Genomic DNA, 26841 nt, shown 5'->3' with positions numbered 1-26841 from the left:
TCCACTTTATCTGAAATAAGGATGGAAACCCCCGCTTTTTTACTGCGTCCGTGTGCATGGTAGGTTTTTTCCCATCCTTTCACCTTTAGTCTGTGGATGTCTTTTTCTATGAAATGACTCTCTTGCAGGCAGCATATTGTTGGGTCTTTCTTTTTAATCCATTCTGCCAGTCTATGTCTTTTGATTGATGAGTTTAGGCCATTAATGTTCAGGGTTATTATTGAGATATGATTTGTATTCCCAGTCATTTGACTTATTTTTGGTTTTTAACTTGACTTCGTTTCTCCTTTGAATGGATTTCCCTTTAAGATAGTTCCTCCCTTTGCTGACCTACATTGTTGTTTTTCATTTCCTCCTCATGGAATATTTTGTTGAGAACATTCTGTAGTGCAGGCTTTCTATTTGTAAATTCTTTTAACTTTTGTTTATCATGGAAGGATTTTATTTCATCTTCAGATCTGAAGGTTAGTTTTGCTGGGTATAGGATTCTTGGTTGGCAACCATATTTATTCAGAGCTTGAAATATGTTGTTCCAGGCCCTTCTAGCTTTTAGAGTCTTTGCTGAGAAATCTGCTGATATCTGTATTGGTCTCCCCCTATATGTAATCTGATGCTTTTCTCTCATGGCCTTCAAAATCCTATCTTTATTTTTTGTGTTAGGCATTTTCATTATAATGTGCCTTGGTGTGCATCTGTTGTGATTTTGTGCATTTGGTGTTCTGTAAGCCTCTTGTAGTTGATTTTCCATTTCATTCTTCAGGTTTGGGAAATTTTCTGATATTATTTCATTGAATAGGTTGTTTATTCCTTTGGTTTGTATCTCTGTGCCTTCCTCAATCCCAATAATTCTTAAATTTGGTCTTTTCATGATGTCCCATAGTTCTTGGAGATTCTGTTCATGATTTCTCACCATCTTCTCTGTTTGGGCAACTTTATTTCAAGATTAAATATTTTGTCTTCATTGTCTGAGGTTCTGTCTTCCAAGTGGTCTAGTCTTTTGGTGATGCTTTCCATTGAGTTTTTGATTTGGTTTATTGTTTCCTTCATTTCAAGGATTTCCGTTTGGTTTTTTTTTTTTTTTTTTTTTTTTGAGAATCTCTATCTCTTAGTTGAAATGATCTTTTGCTTCCTGCAGTTGCTCTTTCAACTGCTTATTGGTATTATCATTCATTGCCTGCATTTGCTCTCTTATCTCATCCTTTGCTTCGCAAATCATCTTAAGCATGTATAATCTGAAGTCCTTTTCTGACATATCTTCTAACATACTGTCATTGGATTCTATTAATATAGAATCTAGATTTGTTTGGATCATTTTCATCCCTTGTTTTTTCATGTTGCTCATGTATCTTTCCCTCTAGCAGTGCAGATCTGGGATATTGCAGTATTCCCCCATAGGCTTATAGTGGCCCTATAGGTTTCCAGACCTTTTCTTTAAGGGGGAGATCAATATTAGCAGTGCCCAGTTCAGACAGTATGCAACCCTAAACCAAATAGCCCCTATGAGGACATTAACAATATTGTCATAATAAACAGAATGAGTTCAGTTATTATCTTCAGTATAACAAATAGATTTGCAATAAGGTCTACAGTTTCTAATGGAGGACAAAGAGGATGCAGGGTGGTGTAGGATGCAGCTGTTAATGGGATAAGAAAAGAATAGATAGAAGCTCTAGGTCATAGAAAGAGTGAGAGTGTACTCAAAGAAGTCGGTTGTTAGAATGGGAAAAGGGAGAAAGAGACTCTGAGGGAATAGGTAAACAAAAGGGAAAGAGAGCGAGAAAAGTAAAGAAATAAAAACTTAAAATTTTTCAATAAGGAGAAAAAAGAAAATCTATAGTACAGTCATACAGTAGCCTGATGTATCAGAGGTACCTGACAATGGGCTTCCAGTCTCTAGGAGGCGTCTCAGGATGGGATTTGCCCCACCTAAATATGGTAGATAAAGCTTCCAGGATTATCCAAGATGGCTGCTCTGGCTTCCAAATGTGTTGGCAAATGGGGAGCTGCAGCTCAGGGGTGTGGGCGTGGTCGGCTGGAGACGGAGGCGGGGTGCGGTTGGTTGGGCAGTGGTGGAGGTGGGGTTTTGTCAGTCTGGTTACAGGATCCTGGAGGCAGGTGCAATCAGTCAGTCTGGGGGTCCTGGTGGTGGGGAACAGTCAGTGTGAGGGCCCTGGAGGCAGGGAGTGATCGGTCAGGCTGAGGGATCCTGGAGACTGGACTCAGTCAGTCCGGCCAGGGGTCCTACAAGTCCTGGCTATTGTCTCAAAATGGCGGCAGCCACATGTAACCAAAACTGCAGGTACTGTGACAACTGAACTTCCAGGCAACAGCAGGCAGCTGGTGCTCCACTGGCGGTCAATGGTCAGTCTGCTGACTGCTGTCGGATGATCAGGAGGTGAACCTTGGGTGGTAGGTGATGGGTAGGTGAAAGGCAGGCCATGGACAGGCAAGCGGCCGGCAAATGGTGGATGGTAGGCACCAGACAGTGAGCAATCTGTACTCAAAAAGTAGTAGATATGCTGGCAGACTGCAGGTGATCGCAGTAGACAAATGGGGTAAACAGCAGGGGATGGATAAGCTGCAAAAACTGCCTCACCAAGAAACAGATATCCTCTGTTCGAAACCCCAGTTACTGAGCGACAAAGTACACAGCCTCCCTCTAGTCCACCATCTTGGATCCATCTGGCTTCAAACTTTCAATCCTCCCATCTCAGCTTCCTGACTCACTGGGATTACAGGTGTATGCCACCACTCCTGGCCCTGTGGCACTTCTTTATACTTTCTGGATATGAGTTCTTTGTCAGATAAATGTATTCAAGTATCTTCTGATCTGTGGCTTGTTATTTCACTTTAAATGGTGACTTTTAAGACACACAGATACTTAATTTACTCCCAATTTATCTTTTCCTCATGAGTAGTAATTTTGATGTCTTATTTAAGAAACCTTTACTTACCTGAAATCATGAAGATATTCATTTTACTTTAGAAGCTTTATTGCATTTTCACATTTAGATATACGATTCAGTGTGTGTAGTGTGAGTAGGGATCAAGATTTTTTTTTTTTTTTTTTTTTTTTTTTTTTTTTTTTGTGGTGCTGGGGATCGAACCCAGGTCCTTGTGCTTACAGGGTAAGCACTCTACCAACTGAGCTATCTCCCAAGCCCCAAGATTTTTTTATTATATAAATATCTTATCTTTACTAAGGCTTAACTGTCTTCTGTAAAGGTCTTGGACATTCATTTGTTATGTTCCTAGATGACTGAAAGTTTTTACTACTATTGTAATTTTTTATTTTTTTTTTCTATTATATTTTCTACTTGGTTGTTGATGTGTAAGGAAATGTAATTTTTTTTTTTTTTTTTTTTTTGGGACTGGGGACTGGGGATTGACCCAGTATTGCTTAACCCTTGAGCCACATCCCCAGTTCTTTTTTTTAATACATATTAGATTTGATAGACCTTTATTTTATTCATTTATTTATATGGGGTGCTGAGAATTGAACCCAGGGCCTCACACATGCAAGCACCCTACCACCGAGCCACAACCCCAGTGTCCCCAATTCTTTTAATTTTTTATTTTGAGATAGAGTCTTGCTAAATTGCTTAGGGTCTCACTTAGTTGCTGAGGCTGGCCTTGAACTTGCAGTCCTCCTACCTCAGCCTCCTGAGTTGCTGGGATTACGGGTGATAAATGATTTTTTTAATAAGTTCATCTTTATTCACCTCATCTGACAAAAACTTGTGATATAATCTGTATGAAGTACTTTAGTAAAATATACATAAATGTTAAAAATCTTTTCTTAGACTAGAATAAAATTAGAACAATAAAAACTCAAGTTTGTGGTATATTAGATTATGATGACTTTAGATTCCAGATCTAAGAATTTGCATAACAATCGAATTTTGTTTTATTTAGTCAGATATGATGCAAGTAGAATTCAGTTGGATTTCCCAAGGCAAAGAATTCTGTATCAAGAGGCTTTTCAGTGGTATCTGTATCTTTTTCCTAGACATTTTTCTAATACTTTTGATACTAGCTATAGTCATAATAGTATATCCTACCTTTCATTTGTAACATAGTTATGAACTGCTATTTTGTAATATCATTCTTATTCAGAAGAGCTCTTTCAATTAAAACCTTTGAATGTGAACATTAACCAGAAGGTAACTAGGCACAAATCTGTGGCAAGTTAACTTATTGGGGGAACTGTAAGACAGTCTATTACCTGAAGAAACAATACAGATTTGTTTAAAAAAGCTTTTGGAGTTACAGTGGTGCGTTAATTTTCCATGGGTTCCATGTTTTTAAGATACAAGAAATCCTAACTACTTGGGAGGCTGAGGCAGGAGGATCAAATTCAAGGCCAGCCTGGGTAACTTAGCCAGACCCTGTCACAAAATAAAATTTTAAAACGGGGTATGGCTATGGGTGCATATTAGTGGTAGAGCACTTGCCAAGCACGTGAAAGGCCCCAGGTTCATCACAGTACCACAAAGAAGAAAATCTGAATCAAATAGTGTATGGGTTACAGTAAATATGTGAGAGATTTTGAAGTGGGCCTACATGGCTTCATAATGGGAAATGATAAAAAAGAAGCCAATATTCGTATTTTAAACCTGTATTAGAAATAGGCAGTTGGTTGGAAGAATCTTTGAGGACAAAGATATAGTAAGTTTTTTAGGATTTTTTTTGGGGGGGTGAGATGTGTACTCAGGAGTAAATCCAGGTCTCACTTGTTAGACAAGTACTCTACTATTGGGCTACATCTCCAGCTCTTTTAAAAATCTTTATCTGAGACATGGTCTGGCTAAATTGCCCAGGCTTGCCTTGAACTTTTCATCTTCCTACCTCAGCCTTCCATATACCTGGAATTACAGATGTGTGCCAATGTGCCTGATAAGTCTGCTTATGGTTATGTTTAACTTGAAGTTTTGTATAATAGAAATTTCAAGAATTTATTTTGGAGGGAGGCAGAGATAAGGGATTAGAATTTATGCATGTTGGGGTTAGAAAAATGTATGTGTACTCATAAGCAAGTTGAACCATTAGGCAGTTATGAGGGGCTGGAGTTGTGGCTCAGTGGTAGAGCACTTGCCTGGCATATGTGAGGTCCTGGGTTCAATCCTCAACACCGTGCATAAATAAATAAATAAATGAAAAAGATCCATTGACAACTAAAGAATTTTTTTTTTTTTAAAAGACAGGTGGGCTGGGGATATGACTCAGTTGGTAGAGTGCCTACCTTGCATGCACAAGGCCCTGAGTTCAATCCCCAGCACCAAAAAAAAAAAGGTATGAGTTTTCCAGGAGGAAAAATGCATGTACAGAGAAGAGAATGTTGTTCAGTTTTCACGATTATGTGAAAATATCTTACTAGCCAACTTAAAACTATTCATAATTTATAGGCAAGGAAAACCAGAAACATGATTATACAGCATGAGAATTAGGGACACAGGAAATATGAACTTGCTGATTTAAGGAGGCAGTAATAAGAGGAACAAGGCAAGAAAATATACTCAGAATACTTGGAGGGGCTAGAGGTGTAGCCCAGTGATAGAGTGCAAGCTTAGTATGTGCAAGGCCCTGTGTTTGATCCCCAGCACCACATTTAAAGGGAAAAAAAGTATCTTGGAAGGGCTGCAGTTGTAGCTCAGTGGTGGAGTGCTTGCCTAGCAAGTGCGAGGCACCAGGTTCAATCCTCAGTACCTCATAAAATAGATAAAGGTATTGTGTCCCTCTACAACTTTAAAAAAAAAAAAAAAGTATCTTGCAGCCATAAAGGTTTACATATATAGAGAAGATGAGAAAAGTAAGCATGGTAAGGATAGCTATTAATGACTGCTCCTTTCCTTTGCTGGCATGTCATAAGAAAATCTACATTTCTAAAGTATCTGAAATCCAAGCATTTCTGCATGAAATACTGTAATTAAATATAGTCACGCCTTGCTTCAGGATGGGGATATGTTCAGAGAAATGCATAGGTGAGTGATACCATTGTTTGAACATCATAGAATGTACTTACACAAACCTAGATTGTAGCCTATGATCCCAAGCGACTTAGGAGGCTAAAGCAGGAGATCACAAATTTGGGGCTAGTCTCAACACTTTAGACCCTGTCTGATAAATTAAAAGAGGTCCTGGTATAGTGGCACACTCCTGTAATCCCAGGGACTTGGGAGGCTGAGGCAGGGGTATCATAAGTTTGAGGCCAGCCTCAGCAACTTGGCAAGGCTCTGTCTCAAAATAAAAAATAAGAAGGGCTGGGGATATAGCTCAGTGGCAAAGAATGCTCCTGGGCTCAATTCCTAGTACCAACAACAACAAAACCTAGATTGTACAGCCTGTTTTCAGAATATGTACTATGCGTATAACATCATGTGTGCAGTTATAATTGCCCATGACTGAAAATAACATTTTTTATTATTTTTTTTCCTCAAAAAACAAAACCACCAAATTTATTAGTTTGACATTTCCTCTGGTCTAAAGAGAAAGATGTCAATAAACAAATCCTACCCAAAAAAACCCAAACAAACAAAAAAACCCCAAAACAAAACCTAGGACATACACACAGGCACCTACCCCCATGTATTCAGATAATCTAAAAGGAAAAAAGGGAAAAGTTCTGTTCAACAGAGAAAATTATCTTCGTTCTTGAAAGATGTTTCCACGTCCCATTCCGCGTCCTCTTCCTCTTGCAGCCACATGGGCCTTCAGAATAGCAGCTTTTCCTTGGTCAGCCCCTGAACCTTGGTTTTTATTTTTCATGCTATTTAACACTGGTGCATTTTTCAGCATGTCAGGCAAAATCAGAAAGCGGATCTTGCTGCCACGGATGTATACTTGTTCCAGTTGTGCTACTCTGCCATCTCTGTATGTGACTGTGATGTTGGACATCTGGCAGTTCATATTGTCCTCTGCTTCAAAGAGCTTCCCTCGATATACCTCACCCGTGTTAGTCTCACATGTCACAATGTGATCCTCGGCCTTGTGCAGGACTTTAATTGGCACACCAATAGACATCTTGGCTAGAAGAGAGTTTGACGGCAGACTACTCTGTTAATTTTTTATATGTCTAAATGTAGGCTGGGAATAGTGGCATATGCCTGTAATCCCAGCTACTCGGAGGCTGAGGCAAGAGGATTGCAAGTTAGAGGCTGGCCTTGGCAATGTGATGACACACTCTCTCAAAATAAAAAGGGCAGGGATGTAGCTCAGTGGTAGAGTGCCCCTGGGTTCAATCTCCAGTATCATACACATACACACAAATAAATAAAATGTCTAAATGTGACCTCAATTTTTTTTCCCCCCAGAGGAAATGCGAAAACAAGGCTTACTTCAGTGGCTGGATTCTCTTCAGATTGATAACGCCACATCTCCAGATCTGCAGCTCACTGTGGGGGCAGTGATTGTGGAGGAAATGAGAGCAGCCATAGAGAAGCAAACTGGTTTTCAGTGTTCAGCTGGAATTTCACACAATAAGGTGAAAGTGAATCATATACTTCAAAGCCAAACATTGATATCTTTATTTTTTAAATTTATTTTGTACTGGGGATTAAACCCAGTGGTGATTTACCACTGAGTTACATCCTCAGCCCTTCTTATTTTTTTGTTTTAAGACAGGGCTTAGGGCTTTGCTATGTTATTGAGGCTGGCTGAAAACTTGAGATCCTCCTGCCTCAGCTGCCTCAACAGCTATGATTATAGCATGTAGCACCACACCTGGCTTGATGTCTTTAGTTGAGTACAGCAAGGATAGATATAAGTGGATATTTAAATTATTACCCATAGACTTTGGAATGAGTTTTTATTTAAAATTCATGTTGAGGCCCCAGTAAAAGCTTAGTATATTTTAACAGGGGAATTTATGTTGCATTTGTATTTAACTAAAGCAAGGTGAAAGATTATAGGAAATGCTTTAGTTATATCTAAAATAGTTTTTAAAAATTTTTAAAATTTGTTCTAATTGGTTATGTGAGACGGCAGAATGCATTTATACATTTTGATAAATCATACACAAATGGAGTATAATTTCTCATTTTTCTGATTGTACATGTTGTAGGACCACATCAGTCATGCGGTCATATATGTACATGACGTAATAATGTCTGTTTCACTCTACTATCCTTCCTACCCCCATATCCCTTCTCCTTTCACTTCCCTCTACCTAATATAAAGTAACTCTGTTCTTCCCTAGGACACCCTTCCCCCTTATTGTGAATTAGCAATCTGCATATCAGAGAAAACATTCAACCTGTGGTTTTTTTGGGTTTAGATTATTTTGCTTAGCATGATATTCTCCAACTTCATCCATTTACCAGCAAATGCCATAATTTCATTCTTCTTTAAAACTGAGTAATATTCCATTGTGTATGTGTGTTACATTTTATATATATACCGAATTTTCTTTATCCATTCATCTGTTGAAAGACACCTAGGTTGGTTCCATAGTTTAGCTATTGTGAGTTGAGCTACTGTAAACATTGATAAAATTGTTTCTTAATGACTGAGCTATCTATGGAAGGGAGGAGGCTAGTCTTTGAACTTTTATATATTAACCTATTTTATTTTTCATTTGTCAAATATTTTTTTATTATCTCATTTTCTTAGGTGGAGTTGCTTGGGGGTTTTATGCTTTTGTCTATTCCCCCTTTTATAATAGGAATAGTAAGATAAATCCAATAGTACAATTTTATTAATTTGGGCCACTATTTTAATTTAGGGAACACAGACAATTCTCAATAATCCAGGGGCAAAGCCACTGATTTTCTGATGAACTATGAGTAAATTACAGTGACAGCATAAGACCTTCATACCCTCTGACCAAGTCTCAAAATTGGGCAATGACTAACTACCCCTGGTTGCTGCTTTCTTCCCTCCCTCTAATGGGAAGTTGCCAATTGTCCAGAATTACTTTTGTTTTTCTGGTTAGATGGGGGGGGGGCAGTATTCTTAATGTAATTTAAACTAGACTAAACGTTGCCTAATAGAAGTTCCCTAAATAATATTTCTAATTAATTTAAAGAATGATTTTATACAAATTATAATTTGCATAAGGGTACCACTGAACTGTGTTACTATTTGAAAAGAGTTCTCAAGATTTAAATTTTTTTCATTTTTAAGTGTTGTTTTCTCTTGGAGGATAATTTTGCTCAATCTCTATCACAGATACTAAATTATGGTAATCTGTATTAAATTCAGGACTCAAAACCATTATTCAAGAAATGTAAATGGTATAGGTTAAAACATTTTATTTCAGCATTTTCATATGGGCACACTGAGAAGTGCATCTTACTTGAGCTTCTTCTGCAGCTTCCCTGTGTTTTAAACCTCTTAAAGTGGGAAGGCTTGTCAGGAGTGGTGGTGCTTACCTACAATCCCAGTGACTCAGGAGGCTGAGACAGGAGGATCACAAGTTTGAGGCCAGCCTTAGCAACTTAGCAAAACCTTGTCTCAAAAAAGGCCTAGGGATGTAGCTCAGTGGTAAAGCACCCCTGGGTTCAAACCCCATTAAACCCCTATCCCACCCCACCAAAAGAAGTGGAAGGACCTCAAAGAATAGATGGAGGAGGAAAAATGACGAGGGAAAACTCTGAGAATGGATAAGATATAGGAAGAATAATGAGGATAATAATATAATGGATCATGTTTCCACTGAAGATGTTGTACAGATTACTTGAGTTTCTGGTTTTATTTTGTTTTAATGTGAAAACATTAGTTACAGCCCTTATAGTGCCTGTGGGTGTATGTCTTAATATTCATCAACTCTGCACAGGTGAGTTGACAGTCTTTTATATTTTCCATGTTTCCAGGTCCTGGCAAAACTGGCCTGTGGACTAAATAAGCCCAACCGCCAGACGGTGGTCTCACATGGGTCAGTCCCACAGCTCTTCAGCCAAATGCCTATTCGCAAAATGTAAGTATTTAGGGAACACTTTAAATTTCACACATAGGCAAGTGAAGATGCCCTCTGTTTGTAATATTTTGGTCCTATAAAGTATCTGAGCAGGGAAAATAGGTACCAGGCTATTAGAAGGGAGACAACACAAAAAATGTTGAAAAGCATACTGAGCCTTTTTTTTTCTTCTTCTTTTTTTTTTTTAAACTGGGGATTAAACCCAGGGTGTAACTGAGCTACATTACCAACCCTTTTTTTAATTTTTATTTTGAGACAGCTGAGGCTGGCCTTGAACTTGCAATTCTTGTGCCTTAGCTCCTAAGTTGCTGGAATTACAGGTGTGTGCCACTGTGCCTGGCTCTGAGACCTTTTTCTTAATGAATTTTCAATTCTGGTTGATCTGTGATAGATATTTTATCCTGATTTTTTAAAAAGGTGAACTGACTTTTTAGCTACATTTTTAATTTCCCTCTAGATTTTTATTCAAGTCTATTTCTAATTTTCAAATAAACAGGAATCTTACTTGGTTTCTCCCCTCTAATATCATATAAAGGTTTTCAGGCGATTGAATTGCCCCCCAACTAGTTATGAAACAAGACAAGTCAAACGAATAACCTGGTTGTGTGTACCAATTGTGTGTTATTGACAAGGGCTTAAAAATATTGTTGAAGAGCACACAAAAATGAAAGTAATCAAAAGGATTTATGAAAAAGGCATGGAATTTTGCTTTCAGGTTTGGCAAAATGTGGAGTGTCAAACAAGAATAGTAAATAAAGCAGTACTGATTTGAAGAATTTTTGTAGCACAGGAGGGGAGAAAGTGTAAGATATTTTTAGTGAACTGAGATGTGAACTAGTTAATATTGATGAAGACAGGTAATGGAAACAGACTCAAAAATTAGGTTAAAGACCCCTTTGTGCTCCAAACACTAGAAAAAATAGGGATAGTAGGAACATACCTCAACATTGTAATTGTAAAGGCTATTTATGCTAAGCCCACGGCCAACATCATTCTTAATGGAGAAAAACTGAAAGCATTCCCTTTAAAAACAGGAACAAGACAGGGATGCCCTCTTTCACCACTTCTATTCAACATCGTCCTTGAAAATACTAGCCAGAGCAATTAAACAGACTAAAGAAATTAAAGGGATATGAATAGGAAAAGAGGAACTCAAGCTGTCACTATTTGCTGATGACATGATTCTCTATTTGAAGATCCAAAACACTCCACCAGAAAACTTCTGGACCTCATAAATGAACTCAGCAAAATAGCAGGATATAAATCAACACACATAAATCTAAAGCATTTTTATACATAAGTGATGAAGCGTCTGAAAGGGAAATGAGGAAAACAACTCCATTTGCAAGAGCCTCAAAAAAAAAAAACTTGGGAATCAATCTAACCAAAGAGGGTTGGGATGGTAGCTCAGTGGTAGAGCGATTGCCTCGCACATGCAATGCACTGGGTTCGGTCCTCAGCACCACATAAAAATAAATAAAGATGTTGTGTCCATCTGCAACTAAAAAATATTAAAAAAAAACAAACCAAAGAGGTGAAAGGTCTCTACAATGAAAACTACAGAACACTGAAGAAAGAAATGGAGGAAGACCTTAGAAGATGGAAAGATCTCCCACATTCTGGGATAGGCAGAATCAATAGTATCAAAATGGCCATACTTCCAAAGGTGCTATATAGATTTAATGCAATTCCAATTAAAATCCCTATGACATTTCTCATAGAAACAGAAAAAGCAATCATGAAATTCATCTGGAAGAACAAAAGACCCAGAATAGCCAAAGCAGTCCTGGGCAGGAAGAGTTATGCAGGGAGGTATCACAATAGCAGACCTTAAACTCTACTATAGAGCAGTAGTAACAAAAACGGCATGATATTGGCACCAAAATAGACAGGTAGACCAGGGGTACAGGATACAAGACATGGAGACATACCCACATAAGTACAGTTATCTCCTCCTGGACAAAGGTGCCAAAAACTTACAATGGAGAAAAGATAGCCTCTTCAACAAATGGTGCTGGGAAAACTGGAAATCCCTATGCAGTAAAATGAAATTAAACCCCTATCTCTCACCCTGTACAAAACTCAACTCAAAATGGATCAAGGATCTAAGAATTAGACCTGAGACCCTTCACCAAATAGAAGGAAAAGTAGACCCGAATCTCCATCATGTTGGCTTAGGACCAGACTTCCTTTACAAGACCCCCATACATAGCACAAGAAATAAAAGCAAGAATCAATAAATGGAATAGATTCACACTAAAAAGTTTTTTCTTAGCACAGGAAATAATTAATAATGTGAAGAGAGAGCCTACAGAGTGGGAGAAAATCTTTTCCACACACACTTCAGACAGAGGACTCTTCTCCAAAGTTTATAAAGAACTTAAAAAACTTTACACCCAAAACACAAAGAACCCAATCAATAAATGGGCTAAGGAAATGGGCAGACCCTTCACAGAAGAAGATACACAGGTGATCAACAAATATGTGAAAAAGAGCTCATCATCCCTAGTAATTAGAGAAATGCAAATTAAAACCACCCTAAGATTTCATCTAACTCCAATTAGAATGGCTATTATCAAGAACACAAGCAATAATAACTGTTGGCTTGGATGTGGGGAAAGAGGCACACTCATACATTGCTGGTGGAGTTGCAAATTGGTGCAGCCTCTCTAGAAAGCAGCATAGAGATTCCTCAGAAAACCTGGAATGGACCCACCATTTGACCCAGCTATCCCACTGCTCAATTTATACCCAAAGGACTTAAAATCAACATACTATATTGATGCAGCCACATCAATGTTCATAGCTGCTGAATTCACAATAGCTTGATTGTGGAACCAACCTAGATGCCCGTCAATGACGAATGGATAAAGAAACTGGTATATATACAAAATGGAATATTACTGAGCCATAAAGAGGAATAAAATTATGGCATTTGCTGGTAAATGGATGAAGTTGGAAAATGTCATGCTAAGTGAAATAGGCCAAGCCCAAAAAACCAAAGGCCAAATGTTTTTCTGATAAGTACATGACAATATATAACGAGGGGGGTTGGCAGGGGAAGAGAAGAATGAAGGAACTATGGATGGTGTAGAGGAAAATGGGGTTGGAGTGAGTGGGGGACAGAAAGACAGTGGAATGAGACAGTATTACCCTATGTATATGTATGATTACATGAATGGTGTGAATCGACATCGTATACAACCATAGAAATGAAAAGTTGTACCCCATTTGTGTCCAGTGAATCAAAATGCAGTCTGTAAAAATAAAAAAGATTTTAATTAAAAAAAAATTGGCTTGTTAGCTAATTAATGACTACTCTTGTTTATGCCCTTATTAATCTTCCCTCTAGGTGTGAACCTGGAATAGTATCTGAATTCCCAGAATCATAGTCTTATGCTAGAAAATTAAGAGTGTATATATATAGGACTAAGGCTGGAGATGTGGCTCAGTGGTTAAGCACCCCTGGGTTCAATCCCTGATCCTCCCTTACAAAAAAAAAGGTTAAAGAAAAAATATATAGGGGGCTGGGGAGGTAGCTCAGTTGGTAAAGTGCTTGCCTTACAAGCACAGGGTCCTGGGTTCGATCCCCAGCACTGCAAAAAAAAAAAAAAAAAAAAAAAAAAAAACATATATAGAGCTAATATATGCTCTCATGTTCTTGGAATCTTTTGTTTTTGTTTTGTGGGGTTTGTTTTTGAGGGGGGGTGCAGAATCTCACCAAGTTTCTGAGCTGACTTTTGTTTCAGAGTGCCTTATGTTTGCTGTTAACTAGATATTTATGATGTGACTTATAAATTCCTTTTTTCCCTTGTTATCAGCCGCAGTCTTGGAGGAAAGCTAGGAGCCTCTGTCATTGAAATTCTAGGGGTAGAATACATGGGTGAACTGACCCAGTTTACAGAATCCCAGCTCCAGAATCATTTTGGAGAGAAGAATGGGTAAGTGATTCATAATATTTTTTAATCTTTATGGAAATGCTAAGTTCAAATATAGAACCATCTAGTTAAATCTGTATCTTTAGGTTAACATTTGTTCCTTGAGGTAATTTCACTAGTTGGTTATTTTTGCTTTAAAATATTAGGTGAGGCTGGGCGTGGTGGTACATGCCTGTAATCCCAGCGGCTTGGGAGGCTTAGGCCCCAGGATCCCAAGTTCAAAACCAGCCTCGACAACTTCGTGAGGCCCTAAGCAATTCAGTGAAATCCTATCTCTAAATAAATCTTAAAAAGGGCTGAGGATGTAGCTCAGTGTTTATGCATCCCTGGGTTCAATCCCCAGCAACCCCCCATTGATTAATTAAATAAATATTAGGTGAATTATGGCTGAAGGTATACCTCAATAGTAGAGGACTTGCCTATTGTATATGACCCCTGGGTTTGATCCATGTATGCATGCATGAATGCATGAATGAACATATATTTATAGTAAATACACATATATATTAGGTCACTATGGCCTATCAGCCTAGAGTAGTTTTATCTGTACCTGGATGGTTTGGTACATAGGAATTATTACTTTGAAGCCTGGGTATATACTGTTACATCATTTATATGTACTACTTTACTGATGTTCCCTTAAAATTCTTATATTTTTGGGCTGGGGAGATAGCTCAGTTGGTAGAATGCTTGCCTCGCAAGCCCAAGGCCCTGGGTTCAATCCCCAGCACTACAAAAAAAAAAAAAAAAAAAAAAAAAATCTTATATTTTCAACCCTAATAAATACAGAAAGCTAGGGGGTATGAATTGATGGCCTGCTTGGCATTTTTCCAAAAATTACTTAGGTTCAGAAAGCAGAACCAGTGCTGCTCTCCTTCTCAATATATCGCTGTGGAATTAATTTGAGAAGAGCTGGGGTTCTGTCAGAGAGATCCAGGTACACTTAAATTTTGGACACATTTTTCCTTTTTTATGAAAGGATAAAAGGGTAATATAGGTATTTTGTTTTAGTAAGAATAATCATTTATTCTCATCTTAAATTTTTTTATTGGTTTTATTAGGTCTTGGCTGTATGCCATGTGCCGAGGGATTGAACATGATCCAGTTAAACCCAGACAACTACCTAAAACCATTGGCTGTAGCAAGAATTTCCCGGGAAAAACAGCTCTGGCTACTCGGGAACAGGTAAGCAGGCATTCTTGATAGAACATTGCCTTTTTTAAAGGGATAGTAGATAGGTTTTATTTGCTACGGAACCTTTACGGTTAGATGGGCTCTTTAAGGTCTGAAGGCAAAAAGAAGTTTATATTTTATTTTGAAATTAACTAGTTTAGATTTATTACTTGTTTCCCTTTCTTCCATCTAAAAGATATAAAATGAAACTGACTAAATAAAGTTTCTCATTTTTTGGTAGGTGGAAACTTGGAAAACCTAGGATATTGTGCCTCAGTCTTAGGTCTTTTTTCTCAAAGCTTGGACATGCATAGAATTCATTAGGATGACATGCCAGCAAAAAAAGAAAATCTTGAACTAGAGAGTACTGAGATTTCTATAATCTGCTTATTGGGGAGGCATTGGTACACAATTCCATTTGGGGTTAGAACAGAACAAATCCACTGTCTAGTTCTATAATAGACCTGGAATATTCAGTTTTTGCAGGGCTGAGGATTGAACCCACGGCCTTGCACATGCTAGGGCAAGTACTCTATCCCTAAGCAATATGTCCCCAACCCCCTTGAGTATTTAAATGACGATTAAAGTTTTAATACTTTTCTAGGTACAATGGTGGCTATTACAGTTAGCCCAGGAACTGGAAGAAAGACTGACCAAGACCGAAATGATGTAAGATTTTCTTTCTTATTCCTGGAGTAGGTTTTAGGATATAAATACCAGCTGCTCCTTACCTTATGGAATAGGGACAAAGATAGAAAAAAATATCAGCCTAGAAATTTTAAGAAATATTTCTCTTCTCTCAACATAGGCCCATAAAATTTAGTTTGATCTGGAAAGCCTTGTTCTGTAAACATAAGACCTAACTCTGCCCCTGTCTTTCTCATTATCATTTGCCTCTATTTTGGATTTTCTTATCGAACTTCTGCAACCTTGAATATAGGGTGGCCCATTGTCATTGAGCAGGACACTGAGAGATTAAGCCATAAATTATTGGACTAGGGAGTAGTGGCAGTTTAAAGCAGAATATTAGTCATCAGACAATTTGTTTCCTTCCATTTATTTAAGGTATTGAAGATTGAACCCACACATACTTGACCACTGGGCCACATCCCCAGCCCTTTTTATTTTGAGACAGGGCCACGCTAAGTTGCTTAGGGCCTCAACAAATTGCTGAGGCTGCCTTTGAACTTTCCTGATTTAGATTCCTGAGTTGCTGGGATTATAGGCATGTGCCACCATGCCTGGCTCTTTGCTCCTTTTAAGCAGCTCTATTGACATATACTTATATGCCATAAAATCCAACCATTTGGGCTGGGGATGTAGCTCAGTTCGTAGAGTGCTTACCTCGCATACACAAGGCCCTGGGTTCAATCCCCAGCACTGCAAAAAAAAAAAAAAAAAAAAAATCCAACCATTTAAAATATATAGTTCAGTGGTTTAAGTATATTCCAGAGTTATACAACTATTCCACAATTTTAAAATTGTCATCACCCCTGAAAGAATTCCTGTAGTTAACAGCTTCCCTACCTACTCTCAGCTGTAGGTGACCACTAGTCTGCTGATTTTATGGCTTTAATATTCTAGAAGTTTCATATAAATGGAATCATACAATACATATGATTCTTTTGTGACTGGCTTGAAATCTTTTGTTTTCTATTGGTTCTTTTTAGTTATACATGACAGTAGAATCTATTTGATATATTTACACAAGCATGGAATGTATCTTATTCTAATTAGGATCCCAGTCTTGTGGATATACATGATGGTGAGATTCCCTGTGGTGTATTCATATACATACATAGGAAAGTTATGTCAGATTCATTCCCCTGCCTTTTCTATTCCTATCTCCCTCCCTTCCCTTCATTCCCCTTTGTCTAATCTCCTGAATTTCTATCCCTACCCCACTTTATGGGTTAGCACATATATATCAGCAAGAACATTTGACATTTGGTTTTTTGGGATTGGGTTATTTCACTTAGCAGGATAGTGTCCAGATCCATCCATTTACTGGCGAATGTCATAAATTCATTCTTCTTTATGGCTGAGTAGTATTCCTTTATGTACATATACCACAATTTCTTTATCCATCCATCTGTTGATGGGCATCCAGGTTGGTTTCATCGCTTAGCTATTATGAATTGTGCTATTATAAACATTGATGTGTTCTGCATTGAAGAATGCTTATTTAACTCCTTTGGATATATACCAAGGAATAACTGGGTCAAGTAGTGGTTCCATTCCTAGTTTTTTGAGGAATCTCCATACTGCTTTCCAGAGTGGTTGTACTAATTTGCATTCCCACCAACAATGTATGAGTGTACCCTTTTCCCCTCATCCTCACCAGCATTTATTGTTACTTGTATTCTTTTTTTTTTAATATTTTTAGTTGTAGATAAACACAATACCTTTATTTTATTTATTTATGCAGTGCTGAGAATCGAATCCAGTACCTCACATGTGCTAGGCAAGCACTCTACCACTGAGCTATAACCCCAGCCCCCCCCATTATTTGTATTCTTGATAATTGCCATTCTGGTTGGAGTGAGATGAAATCTCAGCATAGTTTTAATTTGCATTTCTCTACTTGCTAGAGATGTAGAACAGTTTTTCATATATTTGCTGACCATATTTCTTCTTTTGAGAAGTGTCTGTTTAGTTCCTCTGCCCATTTAGTGATTGGGTTATCTGTTTTTTGGTATTCTTTTTGAGTTCTTTGTATATCCTGGATTTTTTTTTTTTTTTTTTTTTTTTTTTTTTTTTTTTGGTACTGGAGATTGAACTCAAGAGTCACTCAGCCACTGAACCACATTCCCAACCCTATTTTGTGTTTTATTTAGAGACAAGGTCTCACTTGAGTTGCTTAGTGCCTCACTTTTGCTGAGGCTGGCTTTGAACTTGCAATCTTCCTACCTTAGCCTCTCAAGCTGCTGGAATTACAGGCATGTGCCACCATGCTCGACTGTCCTAGAAATTAATGCCCTGAGATGTAGGTGGCAAAGAGTTTTCTCCCGTTCTGTAGGCTCTCTCTTCATACTCTTGATTGTTTCCTTTGCTGTGAAGAAGCTTTTTAATTTGAAATTATCCCATTTTTTTGATTTCTGGATTTATTTATTTTATTTTATTTCTTGTGCTTTACGATCTTGTGAAGGAAGTTGGTTCCTAAGCCGACATGTTGTAGTGTTGGGCCTACATTTTTTCTAATAGGTGCAGGGTTTCTAGTCTAATACATAAGTCTTTGATCTATTTTGAGTTGAGTTTTGTGCAAGGTGAGAAGGGTTTAAGTTTCATTCTACTACACATGGATTTCCAGTTTTCTCAGCACAATTTGTCGAAATGACTCTTTCTTGAATGTATGTTTTTGGTGCCTTTGTCTCGTATGAGATAACTGTATTTATGTGAGTTTGTCTCTGTCTTCTATCATTGTTCTTCATGCCTATTTTGGTTCCAATATCATGTTGTTTTGTTACTATATAGCTCTGTAGTATAATTTAAGTCTGGAATTGTGATGCCTCCTTTTTTTCTTTTTCTCTCTAAGGATTGCTTTGGCTATTCTGGACCTCTTATTTTTCCAAATGAATTTCATGCTGCTTTTTCTGTTTTCTATGAAGAACATCATTGCAATTTGAATGGGATTGCATTAAATCTGTATATTGCTTTTGGTAGTATGACTGTTTTGACAATACTAATTCTGCCTTTCCACAAATGTGGAAGATCTTTCCATCTTCTTTTAGTTTCTTTTAGTGTTCTTGTAGTTCTCATTGTAGAGGTCTTTCACCCTTTTGTTAGATTCCCAAGTATTTTATTTTTTGAGGCTATTGTGAAATGGGATCGTTTTCCTAATTTCTCTTTCAGCCAGTTCATTAGTGGTGTTGATTTCTGGGTGTTAATTTTGTATCCTACTACTTTTGCTAAATTCATTTACAAGTTCTGTAAGTTTTCTCCTGGAGTTTTAGGTCCTTCTAAATATAGGAGCATGTTGTCAGCAAAGAGATAATTTGGGCTCTTTTCCTATTTGTATCCCTTTAATTTCTTTGGACTGGCTTGAAATCTTAACATTTTCAAGTTCACCATATTGTAGCATGTATTAGTACTAATTCCTTTTTTATGACTAAATAATAGTCTATTGTATGGAATATACCACATTTTGCTTATCTGTCCATCAGTGAATGGACATTTGGGTTGTTTCCCCATTTGTTGTTTGTTTCCACTTTTGGACTCTTATAAATGATTGCTGTGAGCATTCATGTAAAGGTTTTGTCTAGACATGTTTTATTCTAGGGGGATAATTGCCTGGGTCACATGGTAACTATGTTAGCATGTTTGAGGAACTGTCAGACCTATTTCCTCAGTGACTACATCATTTTATGTCCCTCCCAGCAAAGAGGGTTCTGATTTTTCCACATCCTTGTTATTGTCCTTAATTTTAGCCAGGCTGGTGGGTATGAAGTGTATCTCATTGTGGTTTTGATGTACATTTTCTGATAATCTAATCTTTTCATGTGTGTTTTGGATATTTGTATATCTTTGAAGAAATGTCTGTTGTGAACCTCTACCCTTTTTTTTTTCTTTTTAATTGGGTTATCTCTGAGTTTTAAGAGTTCTTTATATATTCTGGCTACAAGTTCCTTGTTGTATGTGTGATTTCCTATTCTGTGGGGTTTTTTTTTTACTTTTTTAATAGTTTGATGTAACCACTTCTTTGAAACGTCTTGGAGTCCTCCTACAAGTCATCTGTATTTGGTCAAAAATTAGTCCACTGAACTACTTGTTTCCCTCCTCTGGGGCTGTAACTGGTCCCGAATGTTCCTTTGGTAGGTAATGTAAAGAGGAATTTGATCCCAGTTGTTATTGGACCTATGTAACTTTGCCCACGAGGTGTCACTCCATTCTCACCTCTCTATAATCGCCTGGGGCTTTTCTTCCTAATTTCTATCCATTGTAGCACAGGGGAAGTCCCTGAAAATTATATCCAAAAGAACACCTCAAGACATAGAAGGTCCTATACCTTCATTGTTTAAAACATTCCTGTGGCTTCCCTTTGCCTCCCAAGTTCTGTTAAGGATTTTTTAAAAATTTATTTTATTTATTTTTTTTTTTGCACAAGGGATCAAACACAGGGCCTTTCACATGCTAGGCAAACACTCTACCACTAAACTACATCCCAAGCCTTTTTTATTTTTTATTTTGACACAGGGTTTCACTAAGTTGCCTAGGCTGACCTTGAACTTGGAATCCTCCTGGCTCAGCCTCCCAAATAGATACCACCCTGGCTAGAACTTTTCTTCTTTTTTTATTCTATAAACATGATCTAGTCTCGTCTCTCACTTTTCTTCCTCTCACTTATTCTGTTGTAGCATATACTCCATTAGCCTCCTTCTCTTATCTAATACACCAGGTAAGATCTCACCGTAACACCTTTGCACTCGCTGTTCCTTTACCCCAGAGAATCTTTGCTCAGATTGGTGTGTGTGTGTGTGTGTGTGTGTACGTACACACCAGGGATTGAAACCAAGTCCTTTTTGAGACAGGGTCTCACTAAGTTGCTGAGGCTGGCTCTGAATTTGCAATCCTCCTGCCTCAGCCTCCCAAGCCACTGGGATCACAGGCATATGCACCACCGCTCCTGGCTCATATGTTATTATTTGCTTCCTCACTTTATCTGGGACTGCTCAAATTTCACCTTCTCCAAGAGGCCTTCCCCAGGTAGCCTATCACATCAGCAGCCTCCAGCACCCTGTAATCCTGCTTTTTTTTAATAGCATTTATCTATGTATGTAGTCTTTTTTTTTTTTTTTTTGTAATGGTACTAAGGAATTCATGCATGCTAGGCAACCTCTCTACCACTGAGCTACATCCCTAGCCCCTTTTATTTTTTGACATAGGGTCTTATAGAGCTGCTGAGGCTGGCCTCCAACTTGGAATCCTCCTGCCTTGGCTAATATATATAATCCCAGTGGCTGGGATTTGTAATCCCACCATGCCCAGCTCTCTTCAGTAATTTTTATTACTCAACTTTTTTTGCTTATTATCTGTAGCTCCTATTACAACATAAAGTCCATGAGGTTCTTGACTTTATTCTCTCCTGTATCTCTTGGTATTGTCTAGATGCATAAGAGACAATTATAGTTGTATGTTTTTCATTAACAATTTGTAATTACCAGTTTACATTCTCTCAAGATATGCAAATCTCATATATCTTCACCCTGCTACAGGAATATTTCTCCTCACTAGCATCTTTTTTTGTTTTTGTACTAGGGATTGAACCCATGAGTGCTTAACATGAGTCACACCCCCAGCCCTTTTTATTTTCAGACAGGGTCTTACTAAGTTTCTTAGGGTCTTGCTAACTTACCGAGACTGGCCTTGAATTTAGCGATCTTCCTTCCTCAGCCTCCCAAGCCACTAAGATTACAGGCATGTGCCACCATGCATAGCTCATCTTTTGATTTTTACTGGGATCCTTATGTAGACTTTTTACTTTATTACATTTCCATGTCTTGACCTTTTTGTTTGATGAACATCAACAATATTCAGATGTTTAGACTTTACCAAAAAGTGAGTCTTGCTCTTTATAAGTATTCACTAGACTGTCACTGTGAATGAGGTACCAGTGGAAACTTCAGCTGCTTTAAGTGTAAAAGTATCAGGGCAGAAAAAAAGACAGAAGACTTGATTGGAAACTAGAACTATTACTCAGTCTTGACATCCTGGCTTTCAATTTTCTGAACTCTTTTGCAGTAACAAAGTAGAATATAGTATTGTAGTATTTTGTTATAATCTTGATTATGCACAATGAAAAAGATTCAGAAGAGTCCCATTTTCATTTATTCTGCCCTGTTCCCATCACATCAAAATATCCTAGATATTTTAATATCCCATCACCCAAATTATGTCTTGTCCAGTTACTTCTTACATCCATAAATAGCACAAACTTTTTTGCGTGTGGAATCATGTGATTGGATTTTTTTATTCAGAAAATGATTCTGATGTATATTCTGTATTATTAATATATGAAAATAGGAATTGTCTTTTAATTCCTCATAGTACCAAACTCAGTGTCCGGTGCAAAATAGGTACTCTAATGTATATGCACAATGGAATAAAGAGCCTCATTCTTTGCTTAGTGACTGTTTATTCTCGACTTAGTTAAAACTTTGTTTCTAAACCATTCTTTCACCATAGTTCTTTTAATTCCCTCTAATGCAGTTCAGTATACGGAATCCAGATGCTCTTGATAACTTTATTTCTAGTCCCAATCCTTTTCTACCCACAGAATGACAGGGTGGCCACTCAATTGACTGTGAGCATTCGTATACAAGGAGACAAACGTCTCAGCAGCCTGCGCCGGTGCTGTGCCCTTACCCACTATGATGCTCACAAGATGAGCCATGATGCTTTTGCTGTCATCAGAAACTGTAATACTTCTGGAATCCAAACTGAATGGTGAGTTTTTTGTGTGTTTTTTTCTCCCCCCTAAATCTCTTCTGAGAAAGAGACTTATCTACTTATCCCGTCTTGGCTCTGAAATTAGTGGCATCCAAGCTCTTTGAGCTGAGGTGGGCTCTTTATGACTCAGATTAGCAACACTTGTTAGAAAGAAGGCTGATGATACACCAAGGGGAAGACAGTAGCAACCCCAGAAACAAGGCAGCTCAGCTGCAGCTTCTTTGCCTACATTTGGTGCTTTCCAGTTCCTATAGGTGGGTTACAAGGGAAAGTGAACCAAGACTATCTGCTTATATCAGCTTGCTGTAGTCAAGGAAATGATCACTTGCACTTGGAGAATAGAGCTCTAGTTTCAAGAGTACACTTGGGAACGTCTCTTAACTGCTTGATTATTCAATCTTAAAAGCAGCTTTCATATTTAAGAAAGTGATTTTTTCATTTGTTGATAATCTCTAATATCTCAATTCAGTTGCAAGCTCCACTGATACTATCCAAATGTCATATTCATAAATAAAATTCCCTTGGTCATGAAATATAGCCAAATAGATAATAATGTCACTTTTGAAGCATGTTCATTTCTGTCCAGATGATGATTTTGAGGATTATAATCTTATTAAATATATTTTATTATACTTAGAAGTATTCCAAATTCAAAATGGAAATAAAATTATGAGAAAGATAAATTGATTTATTTACAAATGTACACTAAGATTATAAAAAATAAAGTTCAGTTTATAATTTGTTGGAGGGGGTCTTTAAAATTGGAGTCTTTTTTAGAATTTAACTTTTACTTCCTGGTATGTTTATTTTCAAATACTGAACAGTTACACAGAGCCAAATGATAATTGTTATACTATGTTCACATGAAACCTTATTTGAAAGTTGACAAACTATAACATACTCCTTACCAATTAGTGAAACTTCTTGAACAGGGAGGTATCAACATTATCTGGTTATAAGATGGTCCCAAAGTATGAAATCTGAAGATAGATGTTGCCATAATAACTTTAAAATAGCATTTATCCTTTGCTTCATTGAGGAACTAATCTGTATATACAAGTGTGTCTCATCTTCTGAAATTTAGCTTGTGAAAATTTTATTAAGGTAATTAGACATAATGAGGAACTTTATGATAGGAACTTCTTGAAATGTTTGAGACTGGAATTGGTAACCAAAAGCTGTTCTAGAATTTCATTCTGTAGAAATTCCAAAGTAGAAAGTCTGCTGGGTTAAGAAATGCCCTATTTAAAAACAGAAGAATGGGGGCTGGGGATTTAGATCAGTTGGTAGAGTGCTTGTCTTGCAAGCACAAGGCCCCGGGTTCAATGGTGTGTGTGTGTGGGGGGGAGACTCCAGAAGAATGTCTGGGCATGGTAGTGTGGGATTTTTAATTTCAGTGACTTGGGAGGCTGAGGCAAGAGGATTTACAAGTTCAAGGCCAGCTTCAGCAACTTAATGAGACCCTGTCTCAAAATTTAATTTTTAAAAGGGACTCTGGGGATGCTGAGGTTGCGGCACACACCTGTAATCCCAGCAGGCTTGACAGGAGGATCACTAGTTCAAAGCTGGCCTCAACAATTTAGCGAGAACCTAAGCAACTTAGTATGATCCTATCTCAAAATAAAACGTAAAGGGCTGGGAATGTTGCTCAATGGTTAAACACCCCTGGGTTCAATCTGTGGTGCCTACCAGAAAGAAGACTGGGGATGCAGCTTAGTGGTAAAATATCCTTGGGGTTCAATCCCCAATACCCAAAAATGAATGACTGAATAAATAAAAACAGGAGAATGTCTAAGAAGCTTATTTTTCAAGTGTTTCCAGTCTGAATAAAATTTCTTGCCCAAATCCTTAATTCTAGCGACTTCTGCGGTTGTCTTATAAAAACAATAATACCTAGCTGGTTCCTAAGGTGGTCCTAAGACCTGAAGCCTTGGCTCCTCTTGGAGAGTGCTTGCCTAAGGTGGTCCTAGACCAGCAACATCAGCATCACATAGAAAACTATTAGAAATTCTCTGTTCATCCCAGGTCTAGTTTTTTTTTAAATATTTTTTAAGATGTCAGTAGACCTTTATTTTATTCATTCATTTATATGTGGTGCCTCACACATGCTAGGTTAAGTGCTCTACCAATGAGCCACAACCCCAGCCCCCAGATCTTCTATGTTAACACAATACATAATAAAGTTTGAGAAACACTGAACATTAAGGAATAATTTTCTCTTGGAATGATGACTTATTGCTAATCTTATTCCTTTACTTTGTATTCAGGTCCCCTCCTCTCACAATGCTTTTCCTCTGTGCTACCAAATTCTCTGCCTCTACACCTTCATCTTGCACAGATATCACCGTCTTCTTGAGTGGCAACTCAAGTTCTCTGCCAAAGGTGCCAATTACCAACTCAGAAGCTAAGACACAGGGAAGTGGCCCAGCAATGACAGCCACTAAGAAAGCAACGACCTCTCTGGAGTCATTCTTCCAAAAAGCTGCAGAAAAGCGGAAAGTCAAAGAAGCTTCATTTTCATCTTTAAGTGCCACTACGCAGGCCCCCAAGAGCAATTCAACATCAAAGCTCTCATTTTTTTCCCAAATGCTTCAAACTACAGGAACGGAGTCCTTCTTTAAGCAGAAACAAAATATTAATTCTTCAGTTTCTTCCCCTCCACAAAATCCACAGTCCAATTTTAAAGGGTTATCAAACTATTTCCCAGCAGAATATTCAGATGCTGCCCCTGTTTGTAAAGGAGCTTTGAAGCTAGACTCCTCTGAAGCAATTCCTACAGAAATGGATTTGACCCAGAACAGCCCAAACGGCCTAACTCTTTCAGCTTCCAAGTCTGTGGAGATGGCTCCAAAGGCAGCTACCACCCCTAGTCTTCTAGCTGCTGAGGACCAAGTGCCCTGTGAGAAGTGTGGCTCCCTGATACTAGTATGGGAGATGCCAGAACACATGGACTATCATTTTGCAGTGGAGTTGCAGAAATCATTTTTGCAACCCCATTCCTCAAACCCCCAAGTTGTTTCTGCTATGACTCAAGGCAAAAGAAATCCCAAGAGCCCTTCATCCTCCAGTAACAAACGCCCTAGGCCTGAGGGCATGCAGACATTGGAATCATTTTTTAAGCCATTAACACATTAGTGCTGCCCTCAGGCTTGCTGAAGGATTTGAATATTTTATCCATACCCTGGGAAATGCAATATGTTCATTTCATAAGGAAATTCGTAACAATGAAATTTTTAGTTTAAGAAAGATACTGGGTTAAGGTCCTATCTTTTCCCATGATTTTAATCCCATTGCTGATAGAACTGTAAACATGCTAATTCAGGAGGCTGTGGCAAGAGGATCAAAATTCAAGGCCAGTCTCAGCAACTTAGACACTGTCTCTTTTAAAAAAGAAAAGAGGGCTGGGGATATATCTCAGTTGGTAGAGTGCTTGCCATGCGAGCACAAGGCCCTGGGTTCAATCCCCAGCACCGCAAAAAAAAATAAAATAAAAAAGAAAAGAAGTGGGGGAGGCTGGGGATGTTGTAGATCAGTGGTAAACTGCCCCTGGTTAAGTCCCCAGTCTCCCCCACTCCCACCAAATTGTAAAAATCCATCCTTTGTGTTTTTTTGGAAAACAGTGTCACATAGTAAAATATGTGTGGCTTGGAGTCTTTGAGACCTGATCTCAAACTCCCCTCTGCCTCTTTTTGAGTATGGCTTCAAGCAAGTTACTTCAGTTCCACAACTGAAAAACTGAGATAATTACCTTAGAGATCTTAAAAGGTGGCACAGCAGGTGGTGCATCACCTGTAATGGCAGCTACTGGAGAGGCTGAGGCAGGAGCCTCATAAACTCAAGGCCAGCCTCAGCAATTTAGCAAGACCCTGTCTCAAAAAATAAAAGGGGTTGGGAATATATATAACTCAGTATTATAATCCCCTGAGTTCAATTTCCAGTACCACAACACACAAGTTGGCTCAGAAAAAGAAATTGAGGGGGCTGGGGAATATAGCTCAGTTGGTAGAGTGCTTGCCTAGCATGCACAAGGCCCTGGGTTCAAACCCCAGCACCACCAAAAAGAAAAAGCAACTGAGTAAACAATGGTTTTAAAAGGAAAAACTGGCAGGATGTGATGGCCCATGCCTTAATCCCAGCGAATCAGGAGGCCCAGGCAGGAGGAACACAAGTTCAAAGCTAGCCTCAGCTACAAAAAAGTAAAAACGACTGGGCCTGGATGTGGTGGCATATAATTCCAGGGACTCAGGAGGCTGAGACAGGATTGGAAATTCAAAGCCAGCCTCCACAACTTAGCAAGGCCCTACACAACTTAGCAAGTACCAGTCTCAAGAAATAAAAAGGGGGGCTGGGAAGATAGCTCAGTCGGTAAAG

At 38.2% G+C, this 26841-nt stretch overlaps 2 protein-coding genes and 1 non-coding gene across 3 annotated transcripts in view; 2 read left to right on the top strand and 1 right to left on the bottom strand.

The window, feature by feature from the left end:
- Polh (DNA polymerase eta) overlaps positions 1–25904 on the top strand; it is a 40603-nt gene extending 14699 nt beyond the window's left edge. Inside the window, 8 exon segments of the mRNA XM_047557573.1 lie at positions 7311–7480; positions 9810–9913; positions 13735–13854; positions 14913–15036; positions 15629–15677; positions 15680–15693; positions 22298–22467; positions 24738–25904. Of these exon segments, the coding sequence (XP_047413529.1) occupies positions 7311–7480; positions 9810–9913; positions 13735–13854; positions 14913–15036; positions 15629–15677; positions 15680–15693; positions 22298–22467; positions 24738–25605 (1619 nt within the window). The 3' untranslated portion in view covers positions 25606–25904.
- LOC124988257 (small nuclear ribonucleoprotein Sm D3-like) lies at positions 6550–7386 on the bottom strand. Its single transcript, XM_047557575.1, has one exon. The coding sequence runs from the start codon at positions 7018–7020 to the stop codon at positions 6640–6642; it is 381 nt and encodes a 126-aa protein (XP_047413531.1). The 5' UTR covers positions 7021–7386; the 3' UTR covers positions 6550–6639.
- A 550-nt stretch (positions 25905–26454) lies between the features above and the next one.
- Positions 26455–26527, top strand: Trnaa-agc (transfer RNA alanine (anticodon AGC)). Its single transcript has one exon. It is a non-coding gene; the product is annotated as a tRNA-Ala (tRNA).
- The last annotated feature ends 314 nt before the right edge of the window (positions 26528–26841 follow it).

The sequence above is a fragment of the Sciurus carolinensis genome, chromosome 7 (assembly GCF_902686445.1).
Source record: "Sciurus carolinensis chromosome 7, mSciCar1.2, whole genome shotgun sequence".
Taxonomy (NCBI): Eukaryota; Metazoa; Chordata; class Mammalia; order Rodentia; family Sciuridae; genus Sciurus; species Sciurus carolinensis.
This window is presented reverse-complemented; position numbering and strand designations above follow the sequence as displayed.